Genomic DNA, 20,972 nt, shown 5'->3' on the forward strand with positions numbered 1-20,972 from the left:
GGCCCCTATGATGTAAGTGATGGGCCCCGCCTGCTAGCCTGCTCCCTAAAATATCACTGGTTTGCTCATTCCTGTATATAGGGTGTCTACATTCTGCATGGCCTGGTTGCATGACAACACGTGCAAATGGCTTTAGATACCTATTAGGTCCATAAATCACCATATAGCATATATTCAACACAAAAAACCAGTGGCAATTTGTTGTTGACAAAGGACAGCTGGACATATAAAGGGCCCCATTACCTCCAGTAGCTTAGGGTCTCATCAAACCTAAATCCAGCCCTGGTGGGGCCCTCCAAGTCCGAAACAGAAGCCCCCGTCTCTCATGAGGGAGGGTTGAAGGATGATCTGCTGGGCATCTTTGAAGCCCTGGTTTGCAAAAGTGTAAGCTGCAATCCTTAGGTGAAAGGGAGACCCCAGTGCCACAGTGGAAATTGTGCAGGCACGATTCAAAGTAGATTTAAAGCACATGGCTCCCCCCAAAAAGAATCCTGGGAACTGTAGTTTTTAAGGATGCTAGGAATTGTTGTTCTTTGGGAGAATGTGCTTTAAATATATGGCATGTACATATGTAGAGGATCAGAGTTGTCAACTGATTAAAGAGTTATTTTTAAATCTTTGGTGTGTCCAGCTGTTTCTGACAGTGTATACCTTTGTATATTCTGCCATGTTTCCAACGATTTCATCAAAAGGGCATTCTCTCTCTCTCTGTGTTTGTGTGGAGGGGGTTTGGCACCTGCAGGAGATACATGAGAACTTGCATATTCAGCAAAGGAAAGCTCCCCACTCATTGGCTGAGTCCTCACTAGGGATGGACAAAGCTGTCCGTTTCGATTCTCTCTGCTTCTCATTATTCCCAATCTCAAAGTCAGCTCTCCACATTTCTGCAATTTGCAGATTTTAGTTAAACTAATACTCATGAAAAGTCACCAGTATTTTAGTGCGAATTTCTCCTAATAAACACTTTTTTATATACAGTTTTGAATAACGTGCACATATTTGCAAGCAACTTCCCCTGATGTGGTGCATTTTAATGTTACTTTCATTCGCATACGCATTTATATGCACACTTTGCAAGAGCATATGGATTTCTGTACACATCACTTGGCTGGAGAACTACGACAGTGTGAATTCTGAAGGATGGTTGTATTGCTCCTTCCGAGGACGTGGATACAAGCCTCAGGCAGCCCAGGCACTTCCAGGGGAAGGAAGCCCCTCTTCTAGCCACAGGAGTGGAGCTGGCTAGGGCTGGAGCCAAGTTTTTCGCTTCCTGCCCCTGCAGCCAGGAGGGCCTGGCTTTACAGTATAGTGCAAACATAACTTTTATATGCACTAAAAGGTAAAGGGACCCCTGACCATTAGGTCTAGTTGTGACCGACTCTGGGGTTGCGGCGCTCATCTTGCTTTATAGGCCGAGGGAGCCGGCGTACAGCTTCCGGGTCATGTGGCCAGCATGACTAAGCCGCTTCTGGCGAACCAGAGCAGCACACGGAAATGTCGTTTACCTTCCCGCCGGAGCGGTATCTATTTATCTACTTGCACTGGTATGATTTCGAACTGCTAGGTTGGCAGGAGCAGGGACCGAGCAACGGGAGCTCACCCTGTTGCCGAGATTCGAACCACCAACCTTCTGATCGGCAAGTCCTAGGCTCTGTGCGACTCGCTTTATTGCAATATTCACTCAGGTGGTCTGGAACCAAACCCACAATATCTCTGAGGTATGCCTGTACCGTTTTATATATTTTTTGTAAAATGCTTTGAAGCATTTGTTGTTGTTATTGTTGTTGTTACAACCAAGTGGTGTATAAATTTAATGAAAGAAAATGGACTAAACTGTCAATATAGCTTTATGCAGAGTCAAACCATTGCTCCATCTAGCTCAGTTCTGCTTACACTGACTGGCAGAGGCTCTCCAGGGTTTCAAATGGGAAACATTCCCAGCCCTACCTGGAGATGCTAAGGATTGAACCTGGGACCTTCTGCATGCAAAGCAGACACTCTACGCCTGTGCTAGGATCCTTCTCTCAAAGCTGCTCCTGCTCCTTCTTGCTCTTGTCACTGCAGCCCTACTAAAACCTTGGAAGCAACAGAAGAGGAGCCAGGGTCCCTGGGCAGTAGGTCAGCAGCTGTGGGCCACCTGCTGGGGGTGAGGAGTCTCAGCAGGTGCCCAGGGATGCCAATGCTGGATGCCATCCCTGCAGGTGTATCTGGTTAGCAGCAGTTGGTCTGGCAATCAGGTTTTCTGAGAGAGAAGTTCCTGAGCCGACAAACCAGAGGGAAACAAGAACCTTTGCAGGTTGAATTCTTGACATTTTGCTGCGTCAAGTCCTCCTTTCCTCCCCCTGCTGCTTCCTGTGCTTGGCCTAAGTCCACCCTCCACCGCCTCCCGCAATCAGAATTAGGAACAAACCTCATTAGGAAGTCCTTGAGAGCACACACTTTTTAGCTGCTTTGTGCATGGCAAGGTGGGATGGGGAAGACCTTCAGGGGTGTGGGGTGTGTGTGTTTGAGGACTCTTGCTTCCCAGCAACCCCCATCCCTGCTCCTTAATCCCCCCTCCCGGCTCATGAAGAACTCAGAAAAGACCTCTCCCCCTGTAGTGTTTTTTTCCTACCTGGCCTGACATGTCACAATGCCTGGATTGTCAGCGCCTTTGCTCTAAAACTCTTGTTCCTGCTTGCTTTGCTGGTGTGATGGGACAATTGCAAAGGGTGGGGGAGTGTTTTGATTTTACAAAACCTGTGGACCCCAGGGATGCAGGCAAAGGAAAATCCCCCTTGTAAGGTTGGCTTTTGCGATGCGTTTAAGGGAGAAGGTCTAGAAATAAGCACTAAAATGTCTGGATTCTCATAGGATATTTATCCACATAATAAATTTCTAATTTGATACCCAATTAACCAGGGAGCAGACTTTCTGAACTCCTCTTTTGTGCTACTATTATATTTACTACACTATAGGCTCTATATAAACTCCAAAACCTGAATTCTATACAGTGTGTCGGGGGGGGGGGGTTGTGTGTTCATAGGTGCATTATTACACTAATGTAATAATATGCAGTATGTATAATTTGTGTAAAAGTGTGTGTGTAATTCAACAAGGCAATTCTTAGGTTTTTTCATAATGGTATATGAAGTTCTTTTTTATAATTCCCTTGAAAATATGCACATAAGTATTTAAAAAGTCATTTTTCACTGAACTCTTTTATTTTATTAAGAAGAATGCCCCCCCAAATCACCATTGAACTAGTCAACTTAGTTCTAACCCCCTGCCAAGAAGCTGGCTGAGGGGGCCTTATAGCAATTGTTATCTCTCAGCCTATGTGGGGTGACATAGCTGTAGCTCTCCAGGGGTTGGACTACAACTCCCATCAGCCCTAGCCAGCATGGCCACTCATCAGGGGTGATGGGAATTGGAAGGACCACAGGTTAGCCATAGGTTCTCTTGGTGGGCTACTTTGGGAATTAAACTCCAATGCATCCCATGCTGAGCTCCTTGGTGGAAGAGAAGGCTAAACATGTGATCCATCACTCATTCAACCAATCAATAAAATATGCATCTGCCTAACCCAAAAAACAAACAAACAAAAAAAAGCACTCATCAGCTTCTGCTGATGTCAGTGAGGACAAAAGGAAGCCACACAAGCACACTTCTCTCTATGGCACAAAAGGAAAGTATTACTCAAGTGAAACACATCAGTCCCATATTGCAATGCCCAGAATGTGGAGGAACCTTTAATACAGAATTTTGCTGCAGAGACAATGTTCAGCAGATGCCGTATGTCATGCAAGCTCCACCTACTAATATACTCTCAATTAAAGTCCAGGAGCCCTTTTCTGTTTTGCAGTTGGCCACTGTGTTTTCTACACAGTGGCCACACAGTGTATAATGTATTGCGAACACACAAACCAGGGAGTGTTGGGCTGTTCTTTCTCTCTTTCTCTCTCAGAAGCAACCCCATAAGTGCATGCCAACTGGAAGCCCATGTCACAAGGGGTTGGCCATGCCATTTCCCCCAGAAAGATCCTGTGAATGGGTTGCTTCGTGCCCGTACTACTCATGAAATCATCATGTGCTCACAACAGGAGAACATTGAGAATATCCCTGCTGAATCAGGATAAAGACCCATCTAGTCCAGCATCCTGCTCTTACAGTAGCCAGCCTGATACCTGTGAGAAACCCACAAGCAGGACACCTGAGCACAAGAGTCCTCTCCCATCAAGCCGTTTCTAGCAAACGTAGGGCTACCATATGTCTTACTTTTCCCGGACATTACTGGAAGTTCAAAGGCGGAATTGATGTCCAGGAATTTCCAAAAAGTGCTTTGTCCTGGATCTTAGAGAAGTGAACTGTAAAATCATGGTTTCTTGGGTTTTGTTTTTTAAAAAAGCTCAGCAACTTTGTGTTTTGTCTTAGCTCAACAACTTTCGGGGTGTCCTGTTTTTTACTTTTTGAAATAGTGCAACCCTAAGCAAACGATACTTAGAAGCATCAGAGCTAGTAGCCACTGATATCCTTAATCTCCACGAATTTGTCTGATCCTCTTTCAAAGCCACCCAGCTTGGTGGCCGTCACTGCCTCTTTGCGGGAGCCAATTCCATCGTCTCCAGAGTCCAACACAATTCCTTAGAAACCCCGAGTACCGGCTTAAAATGTTGGGAAAGGCCCCGCGCGGAGACAGAGGAACAGTCGCCTTGCAGAAAAGCAGAAAAGCTATGGATCAGCAGCACCTCCCCGCCCCTCTTGTTACGCAAGACACCCTGGAGTGCCCGAGTAATCGGGTGCTGCTGGGCTGTATCGTGGGAACGAGCGGAATCCATTCCCAGGTCTGCAGGTGTTCTGCTGAGCAGTTTCTCAGGAGACCCCTCTCTCTCTCCCCCGCCCCCAACTGAACTCCCAGCCCCGGGCGCGTCTGAGGTCTCGGGAGGAGCAGCAGCATCCCTTTGCCTCCGCCAGCAAAGAGGCACCTCCGCGCCGCTGTCTGTTTGACCTGCTGGGTCTGCAGTTGCTCCGCTCCCTAAGCCCTTCCCAGCTTCCTCCTGCCTCTGCTTAGTTAAGTACTTTTGAAAGATTAATGACGGAGCTGTTTGCCTGCCTTCCTCTTGGGACGCGCCCGGGACTTGCAGGGAACTCGCTCGCTCGCACACACGCTCTCTCGTTGCTCGCTCCGCTTTCTCCGGAGAGAGACGCAAAGCCCTCGTTCGTATTTATTGTGTCATTATTATTTTTTTTCCTGCAGACGTCCGTCCGTCCTCATTAGAGTGTATTTCTCTTCCCAGCCCTAAAAATAAGAACGGGTCGATACATGTGTCCTCCTCCTCCTCCTCTCTCTTTTCCTAGTTTCCGTTCTTTCTTTTATTCTTTTTCTTTCGTGCGTTCTTTCCCTTCCTTTCCTCCTCTCGACCTCTGCTTTCCTCCCAATAAAACTCTCTGTCCGCGCACTCTTTATCTGTCCGCCTATCCATCCCCCACACCTCTCTAATCTCTTATCTAGATTCCCCCCCCCCCACGCTCTCTCACACTCACACACGCGTAGATTGAGTCCCTTAATCCCGCGCCGGAGTCCTGCGCTCTCCGCGCGCGTCGCTGTCCGCGGTGCTGAAATCCCCTTTCCGGGCGCCGCCCAGTTCTCTGGGACGCTCAAAGTTCTCCGCCGGCCCGGAGCAGCGCCGCGCCTCCCCTGGCAGACCCTCTCGGACCCGGGAGCGAGAGGCGGACCCGAGCCAGGCTGGTGGAAATCTTGCCTGCGGAGAGGGAGGAGTTGTCTAGGTGTGCGTGTGAAAGAGAGAGAGACATCGGATGCCTCTGCAGCGTCCCACGCAGGGCACGGGCATTAGTGCATGTGGGCAAACGCTGCCCCAATGACGCTTCAAGCCCGTGTTGGTGGCGGAACGGGCACGGGGCCAGGCAGGCAGAGCCGGTGATGGTTGCATCCCCACGCACCGTTCCTCAAGTTGAGATCGTGGTGCCATAAGAGAGGGGGGGGTAAAAGAAAAGGATTTGCGCTGCAGGAAGAGGGAAGAAGAGGAAGAGGGGGAAAGAAGAGAGAGAGAGAGAAGGAAGAAAGGATAAGAGAGGACACAGAACGAGAGAAGGAAAGAAGAAAGGGGAAGCGGACAAATAAAAATATCCTATTATCTATCCATCGACCGCACCAGCAGTGACCTCGCGCCCTCCCCAAAGAAGCCTCCGCGATGTTTTGGTGGAGTCTTTAATTTATTTTTAACCTCCGTGTCGCCAAAGGTGATACTGGGACATAGCCCGGGGGGAACCTGCCTCTTTCTCTTAGCAGAAGAAGCCAGAAGCCATGGAGATTCGGACAGAAGAATTAAGGAAGTTCGCCGGGAGGACCTTAGGGCAGTTAAACAGGTAAGGTTTCGAGTGAGTGTGTGTCTGTGAACAAGATTTTCAACGCTGGAAGGAAGTTTAATGCAATGTTGGGAAGACGAAAGCTCCAGTTTAGCTTTAACCACAAACAATATTCTGTGTATGTCTACTTCATGAGCTTATTAATAAATGTCCTTGGGATGTGTGTGTGGAGTGCCAATGGTTCAGATCTGAAGTGTGGAATGCTCACTCCTTGTACACTCATAGCCCCAGATGCTGTGGGCTCACATCCCTGTGCGCACGTACGCTCACAAGTGTGCCCTTGCATTTGCACTAACGCAGCCTATTGCAACAACCCCTTGTGCTCCCTCTCTGTCACCACGGCTCCCTCGTCCCAGCAATATGATCTAGTGCAAATTCTCTTGTTTGCGGTCAGGATAGGAAGTGCGGCATAATGGCTAGAGTGCTGCGATTAGCCTGTGGAGAGGCTTAGGCTTCAAACCCCCACTCAGCCAGGAGGCTCGCTGGGTAACCTCAGGCCAGTGGCCACCTCTCAGGTCAAACCTACTTTGCAGGACTGTTGTGAGGATAACATGCGGGGTGAAGAGAATATGTCACATACAGGCTTGTGCTCAGGGACTGAAGGTCACACCCTATTGTCACAGGCCCATTTTCCAGCTGCAGACACACTGTACATTTAAAGTGCAGTTCTCTCTTCCCCAAATCCTGGGAACTGTAACATGTTAAGGGTCCTAGGAATTGTAGCTCCACAAGGAGTAAACTTCAGGATTCTTTGGGTGGGGCAAGTGTGTTTTAAGTGTGCTTTGAATGTATGGTTTGTGCCCAGCCTTACTATCTTTTCTGACACTCTTCCACAAGCTGTCTCTCTCAAAATACCTCTTCCTTTTCCTCGCAACTTTTGTCCTGCACGTACATCATCTCCACCGCAGCCCTAGTCACCCCTCCTTCTCCACCAATCCACCTTCCATCCAGTTTATTTTTAAAACTCTCTTCCCTTGCTTTTAGCCAGATGGAGTCTCCCTCTCTCTCTCTCTCTCTCTCTCTCTCTCTCTCTCTCTCTCTCTCTCTCTCTCTGCTGCAAACCTGGGCATTTGGGTGTCTTTTGCATCATCCTGTTCTGCTTGTTTGCTTGAACCACATGTGCAAAACAAATTTTTGTTGTTATTGCTTTGGCCTTACCAATTGCATTAAAAAAAACCACCCTCTCTCCTCCCTCTCTGGCACTTTTGGCTTTACCATGTCACCACTTAACACTTAACTCTTACTAACCATAGCGTGTTGGGTCATCAGGAAAGCAGGGAGTGGTGGGGGGGTGGAGAAAGAGGTGAATGCAATAAAAACAAGAGGAGGGAAACAATTTTCTATTTTTAACCTTCATCCATTCATCTGCCCACCCCACTCCCCCCGTGCAGTAATCTCCCCCGCCAACCCCACAACGCACACAACTCCCCAATGTATCTAGGTTTATTTATTTATTTTGCCGGGCTGAATGCTCCGTGTTCTTTTTCCCCTTGATTAAATTTGATCTCTCCACCACCAGCACAGGGGAAATAATAGAGAGGAGAGGAGAGGAGCCCCTGAATGGGCTTAAAAACAGTCAGATAGGAGGTGGGCGGGAGAGAGCAGTGGCGATTATGAATGTATCAAACCCATATTATCTCCTTAAGCCTACCGGGGGTTGAGTTCGGAGAGGTTTCCAGTTTCTCTAGGGTGGGGAAATGGAGCTGGTGGAAAGGAGAGCAAGTGAGGAATCCTTCAGGAGTTGAGCAAGATGAGCTGTGGATCCTCAAGGCTCGGGGCAACCAGACCCACCATGGCTCAACACAACCCTAATTTAGGGATCAGTAGGGTCTAGATACCTGGCATAGGCCCAACTGAAGAAGCAAACTTTTCAACCAGGAAGGGGCAATGGGGCTTGCCATTTCACCAATGCGCCTCCTCCTCCTCCTCCTCCTCTTCCTCCTCCTCCCAGGTTTCTGTCAAACCAAAGCTCTCCAGGGCTCAGAGAGGTCACGGAAGGTCCTGATTGATGCAGCTAGAGGATGGTTGCTTTCTTTAAAAAAAAGTTAAGCCAAGCAGGGGAAATAATAATAAATTAAAATTCCCAACCCACCTTGGAGAGGGGAGCGAAGGTTGGCGGCCATAGCAAAATTGCTTTACATAACTGGCATGAGTTCCAGTTCGAAATATGCACCGTCATAGCAGAACTTCATAAAATATTCACCAGAGTTATAAGTGGCTACGTGGAGATCTCTCTTGCCTCTCTCTCCCTATATATAAATATATTTACTCACATATATTCCGTGGCTCTTGACGTGTTTGGCTGAGATGGATAACTGTGCAGATGCAATGGAACGCCCTTCCCCCAAATGTGGATGCCTGGGGACATCAGAAGCATTTATAAAGCATGTTTCTAATAGGGAAATTCTATAACTAGGCATGCCATATTTTTTTTTAGGAAAACCCCAAAGTTGTTCAATTGACTTGCCTAAGATCCAAAGGTTTCTAGACCTTATGGCAGCAGAGATGAATTTGGAATCAGCCTTAATTATGCAAAATATATTCTAAAGGGTTTATTTTTCACAATCCATTTGGGTGGCAAAATCTGGCTTTTCATCCTGCAGAATTCAGATTGCATTTGGATGTTTTTAAGGGCTGGGAAGACCCCTGCACATCGGGGATGTGAAACTCTTTTTTGCTTGAGGGCCACATTCCCTTCTGGGCAACCTTCCAAGGGCCATATGGATGGGAGTGGCCAGAGGCAGGTGTGGGTGGACCCACACATGCAAATATTGCCTTTGCACAGTAGGCCAGTTTCTACACACACGTGACCCTGCCTGCCCTCCGTCTAGACAAGCAAGAGGCATGATCAGAATTCAGGGGCACATTCCAACCAGGCAAAAACTCTTGGGGTGTGATGCTTGGCCAGCGAGACAGTAAGGACTCGAGAGAATCTAGAGAGCCAGATAGAAAAGCCAGGAGGGCCACATTTGGCCCCCGGCTATGAGGTTCTCCACCCACACTGTATATAATCCCTTTATAAAATGTCTGTTACAAAGGCAGGGTCTAGGATGGGGGTCACAAGGTCTCACTGCAATGGTACTTCCAGGCTGAGGGTCCTTAGACCTGTCCATTCCTTGTTCTCCTACTGACAGCTAAAACCACTTTCCATGTCTCATCAAGTACTGCCATCTTCTGCCGTGCCAATTTCCCCTCACTTTTTCGCAGGGCAAAGAGTGGGAATTCTGCATTTAAATCCCTGGTGTAGAAGTGCCCTTAGTCAGAAACAGCTACCCACAGAATTAGGCTGGATGTTTTGTGGTCCTCTAAGCAGGCTGATTTACATAGAATTGAGCCCGGTGCAGAATTAAGCCAAACATTATCATAACTTTCAACTCAAATTTGGACTGATGGAAGGGGAGGAGGGCAATTAGCCCTCCCTCCCTCAATTTAAGGGTGGGGTTAGGTGGGTTTTTATTTCATTTGTTTAAGAAAATTCTATACTACTTGATTGTAAAAAAGAAACAACCCTCCAGATGATTGACAGCAATAGAAAATAAAACATTGAAAGCTGTTGTTAAAACAAGTATTAAAATATTTCAAAAGGTGATGAAAATCAACAGTAGCTTAAAAAAGAAGAAAACAGTTCAGCATTCTACAGACTTGCCCAAACAAAATTGTTTTTAAGCAGCTGCTGAAAAGAGCACAGTGAAGTCACCAGCCCAATGTCAATAGTGAGTTCCAAAGTGTAAGCCCAATGTCAACAGGGAGTTCCAAAGTGTAGTGGTGCCACACAAAATGTTCAGTTTCTTACAGGCATGAAGCAAGTATTAAGTAGCACTTATAGCAGTGCCAGTTCTGCAGATCAATGTGGTTTAGTGGGCCCGGTATGGGGGTGAGGTGATCCTGCAAGTAAACTGGTCCCAAAGTTGGGTGGAAATTTGTCACCATTGCCTTGTGGTTCCCCTTCCAAAATTTCTACGTTACTTGCGGGTGTAGGGTCAGCTTAAGGGGAGCTCCTTTTTCAAGGGGTGGATTGGAACCTTCCACTGGTGACCACCATTAGTTCCTGGTAGCTCCCATCAGTGTCATTACAGAACATCATTCTGGGGCCTTTGGGTGGGTGTTTAGGAAGTGACATCTGCCAATGGCCAGCAGCTGTTTGGAGAATCTCTGGCTTTGGCTGTGACTTCCACCTCATCCTACCAAATTGTCCCAAGCCCCCTTCACTTTGCAGCCTGCAACTTGGGAGGCAGGTCTTTTGAGGACCAAGCCTATGAATGCTCACTTGAGTCAGAAGTAAGTCCAAAAGGATGAGGTTCAGGTAGGACATTCCAAGATGAGCCTCAGTACTCTAAGGGTGGTGGCAGCTCACTGCAGAAGGATGTCTTAGGAACACATGACATTCTCAACCCTGGGAGTCTTTGAGAAACGGCCAGGCTAATATTTCAGCCGGATCACTTTAGATGGGTTTGATTCATGAGTCAGGAGGAGGAGTTGGATCAGAGGTGGCCAATGAGCCACATGTGCCCCCAAAGCAACTATATTTCACACACACACACACACACACACACACACTGCCCCTGGTAGCTCTACTAAATTTTAATCTAGGTGTGACATCGGGTGATCTGCATTTCATCAGGGAGATGCAATGAGGCTGTCTGTGTATTTCATGCAAATTTTATTGCATTGCTCTCTCGTGGCCTCTCAAAGGGAACTTTCAGGAAGCACATTCATTCTTCAGCACTGTTCCTTTCATTAATGATGACCTCATAATAACCAGGAATGTGTGTCCTCTATATGCTGGTGCCTCAAGGACCTTCTCCCTTGCACCCCGGAACCTGGGATTGGGATTTGGGGGCTATCTCCCAAGGCCCACACCCTGGCAGGGACTCCCCAGCTCCTCTCCGTGGCCCTGATCCTTTTGCCTGCTGTAGCCGTCTACTCACTTGCAAGCAGGGGCACAAGCAAGGCGAAAGCGTAGCAGCCTGCCTTTGCTTGCCTTCCCTGCTCCTTGTGGACAATGACGCCAATTGGGCTTACGGGAGAATAAATCAAACAGGCAGAGCTGATGGTGGCAAGGAGGTGGGTTCATATAGGAAAGCGGGGAGCCCAAGTCCACCACACAGCTCTGAAGCAGACAGTGTGATCCTGCCTGCTTTAGGGGAAACAGATGGATTCTCCTCTAAAACATGCATTTTGGGGTACTGATGTGCATCTTCGAGCCAAGAATCAGATGAATTCAAGAGGGAGGGGATAAACGCATTCTGACTGGGGTGGTAGAGTTTGCATTTAAAGGTGGACTTAATGGTTTTGCGCTTTCCAAAACAATACCAAAACAGAAATGCAGCCTGCCTTCAAAATTTCCTCTTAAAAAAAAATATGCTATGCAGTTCTCCAGCCAAGAATTATGTTTTTCAAAAATGCATATACTAGGGGAAAGTGTGTATAAAAATGCACATATTAGTGAAAATAACTTTCTAAACACTTTGCAAAATGTGTTTATTGGTGGGAGATAGATTCTTACAACAATGTGCATATTAGGAAAAATTATGCCAAAAACAATCATTAATTTTCATAAGGACTGATTAAACACACACAAAAACAGAAATGTGCAGAACTGGATTTAGGACTGTGGAGGAAAAGAGAGAAACTGAAATGCACCGATTTGCCCATCCCTAATTCTTATCAAAGTCACTAGTCTGGGAAGTGCAGTTCAGGTGTGTTCTCTTTAAAAAATGCAGACTCAGAGAAATCCCTGCTGGGCAGATGGACTTTTGGTGTGAGTGACCCAGTCAGGCACAATTCCTGTGTTCAGGTTCAAGACACCCTCATCCTGCACCAGCTACGTCATCCTGACTAACAGCAAATAATTTCCCAAAGCTAACAAGGCAGCAAGACAAATTTTGCGTGTGAAACGGGTGCCCCTAGACAGTCTTTGAAAGCCAAGGCTGGGGGGTGAGGTGGAGAAAGGGACGGATTCAAATGCCTTAAGGTTGTTACAACAGTTTTCGCGTGCATTTTCTGCTAACCTGATCCTCAGTGCACACAGTGGCAGAGGGGGAAAGGGGGACTTTTTCCTTAACTGGGTGCGTATTTTTGTCACCAATCTGGAATGACGAGGCAATACAGAGTTCGATGTTTAATTCTAATTTCTTTCGTACAAAAGGATGAGCTCCCCACACTCTTCCCATGAACTTTGTCCGTATAAACTCAAACTCCTGAGTCTCCATCAGCTATAACATCACCTAAGCCTTTCCATTTCCTTACCCATTTGTTCATGAGGCAAGAGCGTTGGCCTGCGGCTGGAGAGGTCCAAGTTCAAATCCTCGCTCAGTTCTGATTCTTAATGGGTTAACACTCGGCCTAGTCTTTCTCTCAGCCCATCCTGTCACCCAGGACTGTGGCGAGGATAAAATGCTTAGTGGGGTTTTTGTATGCTACTCAGATCTCCTTGGAGGAAAGGTCGGAAATAAATGAAATTAAAAATAATAAATCTGTTCTCCTGCGGCTCCCTTTACTCTCTCTTCACATATCTTCCCTAATCATTGCTTGGTTCCAAAGCAGAGTCAGAAGCCATTGCTGGTTTTGGAGGCAAAAATGGTGAGTGGTAACCATGGTTTGCCAGATTTGGATGTCCCAGTAAACTGTGGTTCCCATGACCCAATGAGTGCAGGAAGAAACTGAAGCCTGTCTCCTACCCCACCCCCCACTCAAGTCTTCAGCACTTTCCAAATATCTATCCCATTGTTTATTTCTGCGCCATCATTGCTACACATCAAGGCCTGATTAAGACATGCATCTATCTATATATATAATAAGGGACGCGGGTGGCGCTGTGGTCTAAACCACAGAGCCTAGGGCTTGCCAATTGGAAGGTCGGCAGTTCAGTCCCAGCTCCTGCCCACCTAGCAGTTCAAAAGCATGTCAAGTGCAAGTAGATAAATAGGTACCCCTCCGGCGGGAAGGTAAACGGTGTTTCCGTGTGCTGCTCTGGTTCACCAGAAGCGGCTTAGTCATGCTGGCCACATGACCCGGAAGCTGTCTGCGGACAAACGCCAGCTCCCCCAGCCTATAGAGCGAGATGAGCACGCAGCCCCAGAGTCATCTGCAATTGGACCTAACGGTCAGAGGTACCTTTACCTTTCTATATATAATAAGATGACTGCTGTCATCACAGATGACTTGCATGTGTGAATAGGCAGTCACAGATCTAGCCGCAGCAACAGAAGTAACACATCACCACACACACATAGGAGTTAGTTCACACATTCACCTGCCAGTCATAAAATGCAGATAAATCAAGTGATGTCCTTGCATTTAAGAACCTGGTCTAATACATCACTATCTGTCAGTTTGTTATCCATACACATACATACATCATCCACCCACTTTGTCTCTTTATAACTCCCATTACAACTAAGCGCCCATCCATCTGTGGCTATCTTTCTGCCCACCGTCTCCTTTTCCTTCCCATTCTCTCCTTCTAACTTTTGCTGCTACCACCTACTTCTGAAATTCACAGCAGACTATGATACATACACAGACACATATATCTATAAAGTCCCCTAACTGGAGAAAATAAACAATGCATAGGCTCAGTTCAAATGTAAAAAATCTTGGTCCAGTAAACCATGGCTTATTGGGCAAAGATTGAGCAGTGTACCCATATCCTCCCTCCTCCTTTCATGCAGCCAGTTTCAGTGCTTATATCCTGTTTTGTTAAACCACAATTTCCCATGACACCTGAATGAGGAAAGGGTGGTTTTGATGGCTCCCAACAAAACGGGATATGAAATCAGGATCTAATTCTGCTGTTGATTTCAGCAGCACTGCAGTGTGTGACTAACTCTCTCTCCACTGAAGCCAAGGTGTTAAAACCTTTCCTTTTCTCTTCCTCTTTTCCTGGCATTCATTCTTGTCTTATATGCCTTTCATCCTGGTATTGTGGGTCATTTAGGCCAGACTTTTCCCAAAGGTCCTTCTTCCACTCTTAGCGCTCCCCAGACCAACACCTTTCCCAATCTAGTGCAAAAGGGTAATATCAACCCTACATCAATCAGTACCAGCGGCCAAAGAACTCTGGGAACTGCAGTTTTGTGTGGATCCTGATATTTCCCCAGTCATCTGTCCGTCTAGTTCACCCACCTGCCCATACTACCTCCCAGTCTCGTCTTCCACCCATCCAGCCCAGAGTTATGGCTCTGTCACAGTCAAAAATGGAGTTTCCAAGTTGACTCCAGCCAAATATATCTCGGCACCTTCAACGCCTGTAACAGAGGGAGAATCGAAGCTGTATCACTCATTTGCCGGCTCCCTTTTTCTCTGGAGCTGGCCGACGGCTGTAACATTTTGTGTGCGTTTGCAGAGAATAAGACAGCTGGCCCCAGAGCTAATCCTCCGCCTAGCATCCGGCATAAAATCTTTTCATAGATGCTGTTTGGCTTTCCCGCCCCCAATACTCTAACCCTTATATAATGTGACTGTCTCTGGATGTGTGTGTGTGTGTGTGTGTGTGTGTGTGTGAGAGAGAGAGAGAGAGAGAGAGAGAGAGAGAGAGAGAGAGAGAGAGAGAGAGGGTTTGTGCATTCAGTGGATAGAAGAAGTTCAGTTGCTAGTGCTGTACCTGAAAAACAAAACAGAATGAAAACACACACACACACACACAGTGGGGAAATGTGGGGAAATTCACCCTGTCAGGTTCTCAGCTATGACTGAGACATTTTAGCATGTGGGAAAAGGCTGCACATTCTCAAATGTATAAGCCCACACAATTAGCCTTTGGCAGATGGACCTGTTACATGATTTAAGTTAAGTGGGGCCTAAATCAGCAGTTCTTGTTCTCAGGGCATCTTATTGTGATAATCACCTATCTAAGAAGGGAAAAAAGAATGAAAGAATCCTGTTTCCTTGTTTATTAATAAGTGATCCAAAGGCTTCCCTGTTGGCAAATATGTGCTGCAATTATAAATGTGCTTACAAGGGAGTAAGTACCCTGCCTAGGACTTCCTTCTGAGTAGACATACAAAATATTGCACCGCTGAGCCTGTTTTGTGACTGTATTGTCATGCAGCTGCCAAAGGAGCCTGGGAATTTGGGGAAACCGCAGCTTAGGGGCTGTGTGTGGCCCTCCACTCCTTTACATGTGGCCCTTCAGATGCTGTGGGCCCACTCTTGCTACCTTCCCTTGCAGGGAAGTTTTTAATGTGTGACATTATAATGTATTTTTAATCTTTGTTGGAAGCCGCCCAGAGTGGCTGGGGAGACCCAGCCAGATGGGCATGGTACAAATAAATTATTATTATTATTATTATTATTATTATTATTATTATTATTATTATTCCTGGATGCACCCCCTGAGGACACACATCATGTGTATGTAAGAAAGAGAGAAAGGGGGGTGGGAATGCTTCACCAAAAAAGAGAAGAGAAAAGAGGACAGATATTTGCATAGAATTTGCACATGTTTATTTACTTATGCAAGTTATATACTTCTCAGATATCATATTCTATAAAAAACTGCAAAATCAAACTTCAGTTAAAATGTCTGCTGAACTAAAAAGGTGCTTTCAGTCGGTGTCAGAAGTTCAGCAGGAAAGGGGGCTTGCCTGACCTCAACTAGAAAGAAGTTCCATAAAATTGGGTCCACAATACTAAACTCATGACTCCTGGTGGATGCAAGCTTTGCATCCAAGCCACAAATACACCTGCTGCCAAGGAACCTGCAGTGGTTCGAATTGGGTAATGAAGGTTGCAGTGGCGTAGCGTGGGTTGTCAGCACCCGGGGCAAGGCAAGTAATTTGCGCCCCCTAACCCGTGGATTTTAGCACTCAAGTGCGAGCGCGCGCCCCCAGATGTTGTGGCCGGCCCCCCCTGCACCCCCCCACGCTACGCCACTGGGACTGGGGGTGAGCGAAGGAGCCAAGGACCCCCCCCCCAAAGGCTCAGCAGGAATTTATTAAATTTATTATTTGCGGAGCCCCCGCGGGCCGAGGCAGCCGAAGCCCCCTCCCCTCGGGCGCCTCCCCGCCCCCTCCTCTCCTTGGGCTGTAGGTGGAGCCCGCGCTCCGAGGCGCCCCAGATCCGGGCTTGGCGAGCGCCTCTCCTCCTCCCAGCTGGGTCCGGGGGCTTCCAGCCGCGCTCCGTCCTCGCCCGCCCCCCCCCCCCGCGGCTGAGACTTGCGCTGAGAGCCGGAGCCAGCGGCGCCCCCTTCTGCCGGGAGACCCTCGCCCGCCCGCTGGCTTCCTCTCGGAGGGTTTTGGGGAGCGCAGGGCACGGCGAGGCCCCTCGGAGCTCTCCTCCCTCCCAGTCGGCAGAAGCAGCCGCCGCCTGTGGCTGGGCCAAGGGGATGGCGGCGGCGTCGGGGTGCGGAGGCTGCCCGTGCCTGGCCAGGCGTCGGTGGCGGCGTCAGCGCTGCTGCAGCGGCTGCTCCTCTTGCGAGCAGTGAGTGGAGCGCAGCCGCAGCGGCAGCGGCGGGGGGCGCGCGTGTGCTAGGGCGCAAGGCTGGTGGTGGCGGCGGGGAGCCCGGCGGAGGAAGGAACTTGTCCCTTCCCTCTGGACTCGCGCCCCCCCCAGATGTTGCGGCCGGTGCGGCCGGCACCCCTGGCACCCCCCACGCTACGCCACTGGAAGGTTGTGTATACTTGTTGTTAAAACTGTTCATTCATTCATCGCTTGAGCATTCACACTTTTTAATCTTATGATATCAAATAGATATTGTTATATTCATTAGACCGACTGCCAATCTGCCCTCCTCACCCTCCTGAAGGAAACTTGAAGCACCACCATTGTCCTGATCTTCCTTACCTTCTGTCTCCTTACCTGAACTTCCTAATTTCTCTTCAATGCCACCCCCCTGCCTCTGCTCACACTCCTGTCTGTCTGACCAAAGACCAGTTACTAGAGAGCAGCATTGCAAGAGTGCTAGGGCTCTTGTCTCCTGCTTATGGCTTTGGTGGGGCATCTGATGAGCCACTGTGAGGAAAGCACAATGCTGGAATGGCTAGACCCATGGGCTTTTATTACGTTCTTAGGACGCTGGTGGCGCTGTGGTCTAAACCACTGAGCTTCTTGGGCTTGCCGATCAGAAGGTTGACAGTTTGAATCCCCACAACGGGGTGAGCTCCCGTTGCTCTGTCCCAGCTCCTGCCAACCTAGCAGTTTGAAAGCATGCCAGTGCAAGTAGATAAATAGGTACCGCTGTGGTGGGAAGGAAAACGGTGTTTCTGTGCACTCTGGCTTCCGTCACGGTGTTCTGTTGCACCAGAAGCAGTTTAGTCGTGCCGACCACATAACCCAGAAGGCTGTCTGTGGACAAATGCCGACTCCCTCGGCCTGAAAGTGAGATAAGCGCTGCAACCCCATAGTCGCCTTTGACTAGACTTAACCATCCAGGGGTCCTTTACCTTTTACCTATTATGTTCTTATGGCCACACACTTTCGAGCCCCTCTTTACACACTCTTAATTGGCTAGAAACCTGCCCTAGCTTTAAAAAGCAATGGTGTTTAATTTCAGCTTGTGGAATAGACTCATGCCTGGATTGTGACAATTTAGTCCTGAAATTTACAGCGGGGTGGGATTGAGGAGACATTGCAGACGTCAAGTGTTCCCAGCTAGCTGCTCAGATTATATTTTAGGTAGAAAAGCAAAGTAGAAATCCTAAGGAGGTAAGATTTTTGAGGCACCAGCTCAATATTCAAAGCATTTTCCCCCCACTGGGTTTCCACCACTCAGTGATTTCAACCACCCAGTGATTTAAGAATAATTTTATTATTCACACCCTGCCCATCTGGCTGGGTTTCCCCTGGACAGCTTACAGCATATATTGAAACATAATAAACATCAAATATTAAAAACTTCCCGATACAGGGCTGCCTTCAGATGTCTTAGAAGTTATGTAGTTCTTTATCTCCTTGACATCTGAAGGGAGGGCGTCCCACAGGGAAGGCGCCACTACAGGAATGATGCATTTGGGATTAAAGTAAGTCAGGAGATGTGCCCTGGTGGAGGAAAGGGGTGCAGTAGGTGCTGTCCGCCCTGGGTGTCATCCCTGAGGGGGGGGGTGACATCGCCCCAATGCCCCCCTGGGACTCTTGCCACTCGCCACAGGCGGCGCCACCCTGGGACGCTCACCCCGCCCCTGCAGGTGTCTAGCCCCGCCCCTGGGTGCACAGCATGGGTGCCAGAGCATCTAGCTCCGCCTCTGGAGCTGTGTACGCTGATGAACATTTCTGCAGAGCATCTTCCCTGTTACCGAGACCATAACAATAGCCTTACATAGCAAAGGGTGGAGGAGGAAAAAAGGCATCCTTATGCCTCTTGCTCTCATGATCATGCCCACTTCCTGTTTCTCAGGGAGTGAAATTGACTAGGCCAGGCAGAGGGTGAAACTTATGATGATCCATCCATTCCATTCCACAAATCCTCCCATGGAATTGTTTTGGGGGTGGGGGAAGTAGTGGAGAATGGAGATCAAGACGAGAATCAACAGGCTTCTGCCAGGCCACACCTCCAGCAAGAAGACGCTCTCCCCATATATTTCCCCCCATTATCTATAGTATGGCTCTCAAGTGTCCTGGACCATTGCAAGGGGGGAGCACTCCCAAACTGCCCTAGTTTTGCTATCTCTGCAGAGCCTCAAAAGTTTATCATCTGTGCAGAGCCCGACTCTTGTCTTATTCCACTGCCTTTCAGGAAGCTGCCTTGTACTTGCTCTGTGGTCTCTATGCTGCCTGGCAGTGGCTCTCCAGGTTTTTGGCCAGGAGATCTGTCCCAGCCCGAGCTGGAGATGCCAGGGATCAAACCTGGGACCTTCTGCATGCAAAGCAGACACTCTGCTACTGAGATGCAGCCCTCCCCTCCCCGCCAATGTCCCACCGTACGTCTTTTATACGTGGGTGGGTCGTGTCTGCTTCCCAGTGCACCTCTTAAGGCTCTTATCTCCACCCTTTCACCCAACCAGAGAGCCAAGCTCATAGCTCTAGTGTGGGCATTTTAATATTATTAGCACACCACATTCCTAAAGATACACATGCGCAACGAAAAGCAAAATTGTTATCCTATTGCCATCTGTTGATGCCTAACAGTAGATTTTAAGGCTTCTTTTGTTTCTCGCTGTTCATGCGTTCTCATCTTAATTGACATGCAGCTGGCTGCTTGCCAAGCTTATCTCGCTTATTTCAATTAACTTGCAGAGAATCTCTTGAAAGAACAGTGGATTTGTGCGGTAGCAGCTCAGCTCTCGCTAGCCTTGTCCACCCTAATCAGAGGTGCTCTAATATGGCCTAGCAGCTCAGTTCCAGTCAAAGCTTATCTAAATTTGCAAAGGAGCGCTTTTCAAAGTTTGGTGTTAGGATCCAGTAGCTCCACTCTGGCCATTATTAGTGCAGTTATCCTGGTGGCTTCACAGAGGAGAATTTTCAAGGAGCTTTGGTTTGCTACAGCACCTCAGCTTTTGCAAAGTTCATCTTTTATTCTAAGCTTATTTTGATAAAGGGTGGTATATAAATTTAATTCATAAATAAACTGCCAATAACATCAGCTAAGATGCTTCAAGAAAGAAAGAGACTCACCTAGATAAGTGTGCCACAATGAAAGCAAGGTAGGAAGTAGACTGTAAGGTGGCGAAACTGTAAGGAGATTGATTGAATCAAACGTTAATTGTATTGCGTGCAGAGATATCAAAAAGCTTGCCTCCCTCCCTCCACCTGGGTGAAACGGTACAGGCCAGATATAACTGTCAGAATTCCACCTTAGCAAGTGACACAACTGTCAGGGACTCTGGGCTATAACGTAACTCAAGGGTAGTCCACAGGGTTCCCTTCCTCATCATGCGGGACTACAACTCCCAGAATCCCCTGCGAGAATGGCCAATAGTCAGGGATGGTGGAAGCTGTACTCCAACAACATCTGGAGGGAACCATGCATTCTGAGGCTATGGATGCTCAGGCTTCAGAGTCCTGTTTAGGAACAGAAGGGAATAGGGATATAGAATAACAGATACTGTGATTGGCAGGTGATAAGAAGAAGCCTCTGGATTGGCCAGGCCTTCTATAAATTCTTGTAGCCTATCCCTCTTTGCTTTTAGAGCCATCTAAGCTAATTCCCACAGCCATATCACACAGCTGCAAATCAGCCATGTGTTGTGTGAGAAGTATATTTAGTATGTTCGCCAATCAGTTTCACAAAGTTGTCCTGTGATGAGATGGGAAGGAGGGGAGAAAAAGCTTTATCCACTTTCACTATACCATGGATGGGGAACCCATGGTCCTCTGGGTGTTCTTGGACTACAATTCCCATCAGCTTTAGGCAGCATGGCCAATGGTCAGGGATGTTGGGAGTTATAGTCCATCAATGTCCAGAGAGTCACTGCTTCCCTATCCACGTTCTGCAGTGTGCTTATAGAAGGCTCCTGGTCTTCTGAATCCCCTGTGTGTGTTTGCGTCTCTCTCTGTGTGACTGTTCGAATCAGGGTTCAAATCAAATTTTGCAAATTATCTAGAATTTGATGCAATAACAGAGTTCAAATTAATCTGTCACCATTTCAAAACACATCATATTTTGTTTTGGATATCCAAATTTGCAGGAGACAGAAAAAGGCAAGAATCTTTCCTCTTGCTGTTAAGTT

The 20,972-nt window shown here is 47.8% G+C and overlaps 1 protein-coding gene across 1 annotated transcript in view; it reads left to right on the forward strand.

Annotated features, from left to right (window-relative positions):
- The first annotated feature begins 5,514 nt into the window (after positions 1-5,514).
- Positions 5,515-20,972, forward strand: part of SLC17A7 (solute carrier family 17 member 7) — a 63,369-nt gene continuing 47,911 nt past the window's right edge. The window contains exon 1 of the mRNA XM_053361678.1: positions 5,515-6,366. Coding sequence (XP_053217653.1) covers positions 6,305-6,366 — 62 coding nt within the window. The 5' untranslated portion in view covers positions 5,515-6,304. The remainder of the gene's footprint in view (positions 6,367-20,972) is intronic.

The sequence above is a fragment of the Podarcis raffonei genome, chromosome 13 (assembly GCF_027172205.1).
Source record: "Podarcis raffonei isolate rPodRaf1 chromosome 13, rPodRaf1.pri, whole genome shotgun sequence".
Taxonomy (NCBI): domain Eukaryota; kingdom Metazoa; phylum Chordata; class Lepidosauria; order Squamata; family Lacertidae; genus Podarcis; species Podarcis raffonei.